At 36.9% G+C, this 8,052-nt stretch overlaps 1 protein-coding gene across 2 annotated transcripts; it reads left to right on the top strand.

Annotated features, from left to right (window-relative positions):
- The first annotated feature begins 422 nt into the window (after positions 1–422).
- Positions 423–5,503, top strand: LOC111907926 (homeobox-leucine zipper protein ATHB-15). 2 transcript variants are annotated; one of them, XM_042901236.2, is made up of 17 exons: positions 423–608; positions 697–1,244; positions 1,372–1,534; positions 1,619–1,707; positions 1,792–1,882; positions 1,996–2,205; positions 2,284–2,523; positions 2,620–2,694; positions 2,793–2,899; positions 2,982–3,174; positions 3,272–3,457; positions 3,654–3,734; positions 3,821–3,955; positions 4,040–4,371; positions 4,454–4,559; positions 4,988–5,137; positions 5,228–5,503. In XM_042901236.2, the coding sequence occupies exons 2-17, from the start codon at positions 1,030–1,032 to the stop codon at positions 5,372–5,374; spliced, it is 2,520 nt and encodes an 839-aa protein (XP_042757170.1). In that variant the 5' UTR covers positions 423–608; positions 697–1,029; the 3' UTR covers positions 5,375–5,503. The 2 variants fall into 2 exon arrangements, with proteins under 2 accessions (XP_042757170.1, XP_023759500.1); XM_023903732.3 differs by having other exon boundaries at positions 423–1,244.
- Positions 5,504–8,052: the final 2,549 nt, after the last annotated feature.

Below are 8,052 nucleotides of genomic sequence, written 5' to 3'. Positions count from 1 at the left end.
TCCACATATGACATCTAATATGATATCACATCATAAAGACATGTTAGTGTCCATATCATGTATACACAATTCTATCATCTATGATATCACATCACTAAGACATATTAGTGTCCATATCATATCATATATACTACTATATATATATCTATTATCTTTACACAAATCTAACTTAAAATAACTTGGTATATATCTCATTAAATGTAACAATATCTCATAAGAAAGATTTGGGTGTTGACATACATAAATGGCAATCTTGTAAAATGGGCAAAAGATTTGGGCATGATGGGAAAGCAGGGGGAAGGGGCAAAATGTAAAGAACAAAATCCAAATTAATGGCGCAGGCATGGCAGATTCAGCTAGTAGTATAGTTAATAGGAGTATAGATGACAGTGAAGGGAAATAAAGGGAAAAGTGAAAACAGCTTAAAGCTTTAAAGCAAACAAAAAAAAACAACAAATGAGTTAACAACAACAGCTCTCCACCCAGTCCATCATATCCATCTACAGTCCTCCTAAACCCACTAAAACTAGTAAACTACTCAATTCTCTCTCCTTTTCACAATTAGGGTTCCTAAAAAGCTCTTTCTTTTTCTGTCGAAGAATCTCCTCGTAAGATCTCCCATTTACTTCCTATCTAATCATGTTTGGTTGGAGGATTAGCATTTAACATGTTGTTCATCTCTTTCTTTGCTTCAAGTTAAACAAGTCAAGATGTTTCAGAGGTTAGGGACGATTGGAGGACGTAAAACCGATTCAGATTACTGTGTGTTTTGCTGGTTTTGATTGGTAGGTTTGGAAGCAATCAAGCATCTCTGAAGAATCGGAAGCGTAGAACGTGTTTAAATCGATATCGACAAAAGGGTATTAAATTATTATCGTTAAAGTCGCTGAAGAATCAGGAATCAGGAAGGAATAAGGAATAAGGAATAAGGAACATTCTTTTTGTTTATCACACGGGAATGTGTAGGTTTTGATTTGATCAGTTGTTTTTAGTTTTTTTTTGGGGGATTTTGCGAACGAAAAGTAGAAAATGATGATGGCGATGTCATGCAAGGATGGTAAGGGGGGAATACTTGATAATGGAAAGTATGTTCGTTACACACCTGAACAAGTTGAAGCCCTTGAGAGGCTCTATCACGAGTGTCCAAAACCTAGTTCCATTCGTCGTCAACAGCTCATTCGCGAATGCCCTATTCTCTCTAACATTGAGCCTAAACAGATCAAAGTTTGGTTTCAGAATCGAAGGTACAAAATCAACAAACCTTTATCCCTTCTTCCTCTTCAACTTCATACTTTTCATGTCATGATTTTTGGTTATGGTGTTCGTGTTCGTCCTCGTGCTCGTTTTCATTCATCTTGTATTGTATTACAGATGCAGAGAGAAACAGAGGAGAGAAGCTTCGCGTCTTCAAGGCGTGAATCGCAAACTATCAGCGATGAACAAGCTCCTCATGGAAGAAAATGATCGATTACAGAAGCAAGTGTCGCATCTGGTGTATGAAAATGGCTTTTTTCGCCAACATACTCCTCAGAATGTAAACATTTTTTCGTTGAAAACAATTCGCATTACCATTTTTAAGTTCTATAAAATTGATTCATCGAGCTTTTTCGTACTGCAGACGACTCTTCCTTCAAAAGATACGAGTTGCGAGTCGGTGGTGACGAGTCATTTGACTCAGAATCCACCACAGGATGCTAGTCCTGCTGGGTTAGTTACAACTCATTCATACTTTTTCTTCGTTTTCTTATACAATCGAATTCCTTTTCCTTACCAAAATCTTACTTTCTGCAGACTTTTGTCCATCGCTGAAGAAACTTTAACAGAGTTTCTATCGAAGGCTACTGGAACTGCTGTAGAGTGGGTCCAAATGCCTGGAATGAAGGTATCAAATTATCCAATATCCATCCCCAATTCCCCATTATTATTACTGCTTCCACTTCACTTTCACTTCAATTTCATCGATCTGTCTCTAAATCATCGTCTTCCTTCATATAGCCTGGTCCGGATTCCATTGGAATCGTCGCTATATCTCATGGTTGCACTGGTGTGGCAGCACGAGCCTGTGGCCTCGTTAGTCTCGAGCCTTCAAGGGTCGCTGAAATCCTCAAGGATCGCCCCTCATGGTATCGAGATTGCAGAGCTGTGGATGTCGTCAACGTGTTACCCACCTCTAATGGTGGAACCATCGAGCTTTTATACATGCAGGTGATTCATCCTCCCTTTACTAATCTCATTCCAAATCCCTCCAAACTCATCTAAATCCATTCGATTTTCTTCCAATAGCTTTACGCTCCTACAACTCTGGCAACTGCTCGTGATTTCTGGTTACTCCGTTACACTTCTGCTACAGAAGACGGAAGTCTCGTGATCTGTGAACGATCACTCACCAACACTCAAAATGGCCCGAGCATGCCACCTGTCCAGAACTTCGTAAGAGCTGAAATGCTGCCTAGTGGTTACCTCATTCGACCTTGTGAAGGTGGTGGCTCCATTATTCACATTGTCGATCATATGAACTTAGAGGTATCATCAAACAAACTATATCTAGATTCAAATATATTCATATTCAAACTACATTCATATTCTAATTTCTAAATTACTGTATACATCATTAAACAGGCATGGAGAGTACCTGAAGTTTTGCGTCCATTATATGAATCTCCAACTGTTCTTGCTCAAAAAACCACAATGATGGTAAATACAACATTTCAATTCCATAACATTTCCAAATATACCCTTATGTCATTTTACTTTAACCAATTTATATTAATATAAAATTGAATGTTTGACAGGCTTTACGCCAGCTGAGACAGATAGCTCTAGAAGCTTCGAGTTCTGGTAGTCCAAATTGGGGGAGAAGACCTGCGGCATTAAGAGGATTAAGCCAGAGGTTAAGCAGGTAAATAATGAAAATCCATAAGGACGATTTTGCAATTTGGTAAGTTTCGAGGGGGTTAATTTGTAAATATTTTGTTGTACAGGGGTTTTAATGAAGCTCTGAATGGGTTTCCTGATGAGGGTTGGTCGTTAATGGGTAATGATGGAAATGAAGATGTTACTATTCTTGTCAACACTTCTCCTGAAAAGCTTATGGGGTTGAATCTTTCATTTGGAAATGGATTTACACCTGTTAGTAATGCTGTTATGTGTGCAAAAGCTTCAATGCTTTTACAAGTACGTTTTTTTTTTTTTAATTATGGATTCTAATACATTATCTATGTGTTCATAATCTTTTATCTTTCTAAAATTTAACTTTTTTTTTTGATTCTAGAATGTTCCACCTGCTCTTCTTTTAAGGTTCTTAAGGGAACATCGGTCTGAATGGGCAGACAACAATATAGATGCTTATTCAGCTGCAGCTATTAAACTTGGACCATGTAGTGTACCCGGGGGGCGAATTGGTAATTATGGTGGTCAAGTTATTCTTCCACTTGCTCATACAATCGAACATGAAGAGGCAAGTTTTGCAACCTTTTTTTTTTCAATTTACCCATTGCCAAATAAAGTCATTTTGTTAAAAGGGATAAAAAGTTGGTGATTTTGTTAAATAGGAGCACTTATTTTGTCATTTTTGTTATTATCACTTTCTAAAATCATATCCCCTTCTGAGAATTGATATCTAAAAATAAACATACATTTATGCTTTTATATAGTTATTGGAGGTTATTAAGCTGGAAGGTGTTGACCATTCTCCTGAAGATGCATTAATGCCAAGAGACATGTTTCTCCTACAAGTAAATATTCTTTCTCTCTATATATATTTATATATTTAAAAAAAAACCATATTCATCTAAAATCATTTTTATAATTAAATTTACAGCTATGCAATGGAATGGATGAAAATGCTGTTGGCATGTGTGCTGAACTCATATTTGCTCCCATTGATTCTTCTTTTGCTGATGATGCTCCTCTTTTACCCTCTGGTTTTCGCATCATTCCTCTCGATTCTACCAAGGTTACCATTTATTTCTATAAAAATATTTATTTTTTTCAAAATTGGCTCCAAATGTATGATAATAATAATAATATAAAAAAACAGGAGACTTCAGGTACTCCAAATCGCACTCTGGATCTTGCATCTGCACTTGAAATAGGAGGATCTGGTAACAAATTATCCAATGATCAAAACACAAACAATGGCACTTCAAGATCTGTGATGACAATTGCATTTGAATTTGCATTTGAGAGCCACATGCAAGAAAGCGTCGCAACAATGTCGCGACAATATGTTCGTAGCATTATATCTTCTGTTCAAAGGGTAGCTTTGGCATTATCCCCTTCTTCTCATTTAAACCCTAATGGAACTCTGCAATCACCCATGGGAACACCTGAAGCTCATACTTTAGCTCGTTGGATCTCCCATAGTTACAGGTACCTTTCCTTCACAAATGACAAATTACAAATGACGGATTTACCCCTTTTGTTTTTTTTTAATTAACTCTTTCTGTGTTAGGTGCTACTTGGGTGTGGAGCTTCTTAAAACTGGAAGCCATGGAAATGAAACTGTTCTTAAGTCTCTCTGGCACCAATCAGATGCAATCATGTGCTGCTCTCTTAAGGTAGACTAGCCCTACCTTCTCCCTTTATTTTAAGAGTAAATTACTGAAGTCGTCCCTATCGTTTGGTCAAAATTGCATGTTTGGTCCCTAACTTTATGTAAGAGACGAAAAACGCAAAAAAATCAAACCACAAGAACAATCGGAATGCAAAAAAAAAAGTTAGGTACCAAACGTTCAATTTTGATCAAACCATAGGGACGATTTCAGTAATTTTAGAGTAAATTACTGAAATCGTCCCTATGGTTTGGTCAAAATTGCATGTTTGGTCCCATATTATAAGGGACGGAAAAATGCAACAGAATCTCAGGGACGATCTGAGTGCAAAAAAAAAGTTAGGGACCAAACGTGTAATTTTGACCAAACCATAGGGATGATTTCAGTAATATAATCTTTTTATTAATTTTCCACCATTGATTTGATTGATGCAGGCGATGCCAGTTTTCACTTTTGCAAATCAGGCTGGGCTTGATATGCTTGAGACTACACTTGTCGCGCTTCAAGAGATCAGTTTGGAGAAGATTCTAGATGAACATGGAAGGAAAAGTCTTTGCTCTGAGTTTCCTCAAATAATGCAACAGGTTTTATTAGTGAAACTCTTAGAATATAACAATATTTTATGAAGATATGATTTTTGTTTTTTATTTATTTATAATTGTTGTGGTTGTTAGGGTTTTGCGTGTCTTCAAGGAGGGATATGTTTATCGAGCATGGGGAGACCGGTTTCTTATGAGAGAGCAGTGGCATGGAAGGTGCTGAATGAAGAAGAAAATGCTCATTGCATCTGTTTTATGTTTATCAACTGGTCGTTTGTTTAAGTATTGTTTGGATACAAACATAACTATGTTGTGTCTTTTGTGTTTTGGCTTGTGAAGTGTGGGACTTTTGGTTTGTAAGACCTTGTGAGGTTGTGTGGTTATGAAACTAGCTACTACTGTTTTTATGGAGTTTTTGATTTTGTTTCTAAAACAGGTAGGGCTGTAAACGAGCTGAACAGTGAACACGAACAGTGACTTGTTTATGTTCGTTTGTTTTAAGTTAAAATGAACACGAATGGTTTTTTTCTTGTTGACAACACAAATTTTTAGCAATAAACCGTTTGAACAAGACAAGGAAAATTGCAGAAAATATCGAAGAAAAGATCTTGAGTGTTGATTGTGGGAGTCAGTTTAAGATGAATTTCAGAAGGCCTAATGACTGGAAGAAAAGTAAGGTATACAAGCATAATTGAAATAAAGCATGGATAAGGCAAGAAATGGGGGACAATTTCCCAAAGTAACTAAAAAGAATTACAGCATAATAGAGTAAATGATCTTTGTTACAAATTGTGATATGACATATAAAAGAAAGAGATAAGTGTACTAGTAATGAAAGGTGTATAAGAGGAAGATGATTAAAATGATACAGAAAAAGACAAGGAAATGTGAGGTTAGCTTGTGTGATTAAAAAAAAGCAGATTGAAGTATCATTGAACTCAATGGCGAGGTTGACAACACATAAGTCGATGAAATTAGAAGGTTTGATCGGTGAGCAAAAAGTTTTGATAGATTGTGGAGATTCCCACTATTTCATTTCTTTTGAATTAGTAAAAAAGATTCAATTTGTTAGCTCATATGTTTACGGGCCTTTTAAGTTTTAGCACATTAAGGTTTTGTCTTGGCTAGTATTTATCCTCTAATTTCTTTTCTATAGCCTTCATCCTCTAATTTCGTTTCCAATCTGTTTGATGCACCTTCGCAGTTGATGTTGTATTGCTTGTTCGTATTCGTTTGCTATTGTTGTTAGTTTGTTGTTGATGTTCGATCTCTTGCTGTTTAATTGGTTGCTTCTGCTGGTTTGTTGCTCTTCTCATTCTCTGATTGCTTATTTGTTGTTGTGGTTATTTATCCATTGCCGACATGACTGAAAATGATGATTCCATTAAGTCAATCAGTACTCAACTAGATGGAAAGAATTATACGTATTGGAGTTATGTTATGAAGAACTTCATTCGTTGGAAGAATATGTGGGGTTAAGTCATTGAGACTAAAGCCAAACCTTCAGTGTCTCAAGCTGAGAATTTCGATTTGTTGGTTGATGCTTGGGAGACTGATAACTCCAAGGTCATTACTTGGATTAACAATTATGTTACACATTCTACTGGTATGCAGTTGGCTAATATGACACAACAAAGGAAGTTTGGAATCACTTGGAGATACTATATACTCAGTCCAACTATGCTAAACAATATCAGTTAGAAATATGATATTTGTGCCCTTCAGCAAAATGGCATGAGTATTCAAGATTTCTATGCTGCTATGTTTGATTTGTGGGATCAATTGGCTCTTACTGAATCTAAATAGTTAAAAGATTTTGAGCCTTATATTGCTAGGAGGGAAAAATAACGTTTGGTCTAGTTTTTGATGGCGTTGCGTTCTGATTTTGAAGGCCTACATGGAACGGTTCTTCATTGCCCCCCCTTCCCTCAGTGGATTCTGTTGTTCATGAGTTGATTACTGAAGAGACTCATATCAAGTCTTACACGGATAAAGGGTTTAAAGCAACCAACATTCCTACTTCCACTCCTGTTATGCTTGCTGTTTCCTCTAATCAGTCTCGACAAACTCCAAGGGTTGCTTATGATGAGTGTGCATTCTGTAAACATAAATATCATTGGAAAGTTCAGTCTCAATTGTCAGTCAACAAGGGTAAATCTGGTCCGCCTTAGTAAGGACAACTGAATAGGTCTGGTCAACAGAAGTTTCAGCCACGTTCACCTCGCCCTTTCCAGTTCCTTGCTGTTGCTGCTCCATTAGTTGACACTGAGTCAGTTGGAAACACGCCACCTTCTGCATTGGATCCCTAGGTTTTGAGAGTTTCAGATAATATTTGGCCTCTAATCCTAGTGCCATGTCTGCATCTATGTGTCATTTTGGTCCTACTTCATCCAGTACCTCAGGCATACCTTCATATTTGTGGATTTTAGATTCTAGTGCAACCCATCATATGCTTCCTTCTTTTTCATCGTTTACTTCCTTGTCACGCATGTCATCTATCTCTGTTATGTCTGCTAGTGATATATCTATGACAGTTGAGGGTGTTGGGTCTGTTTCTATTCCTCATATGTCTCTCCGTGATGTTTATTACATTCCGAAACTCACTTTGAATCTTGTTTCGGTCAGCCAGTTGTGTAGGTTTGGTAATTGGGTGTTCTTTTCTTATTCCGTTTATGTTATACATGACCAACACACTCAGAAGGTGATTGGGATTGACCGTAGGGCGGGATAACTTTATGCCTTGGAGGTTCTCAAAATGTTTGCTGTTGCTGCCTCCACCATTGATTTGTTTTCTTTTCGTTTGAGTCCTTTGTCGTCTTAGTTTTATCTTTGGCATTCTCGTTTGGGACATGTATCTATATCACATTTGAGTTTTCTAGCTTCTAGTGGTGTTTTGAGTGATTTGAACACTTGTGATATTTCTGATTGTAATGGTTGTAAATTGGCAAAATTCTCTACTT

Source organism: Lactuca sativa, chromosome 4 (assembly GCF_002870075.4).
Source record: "Lactuca sativa cultivar Salinas chromosome 4, Lsat_Salinas_v11, whole genome shotgun sequence".
Taxonomy (NCBI): Eukaryota; Viridiplantae; Streptophyta; class Magnoliopsida; order Asterales; family Asteraceae; genus Lactuca; species Lactuca sativa.
Note: the sequence above shows the minus strand (reverse complement) of the source record. Positions and strands in the feature narration are given on the sequence as shown.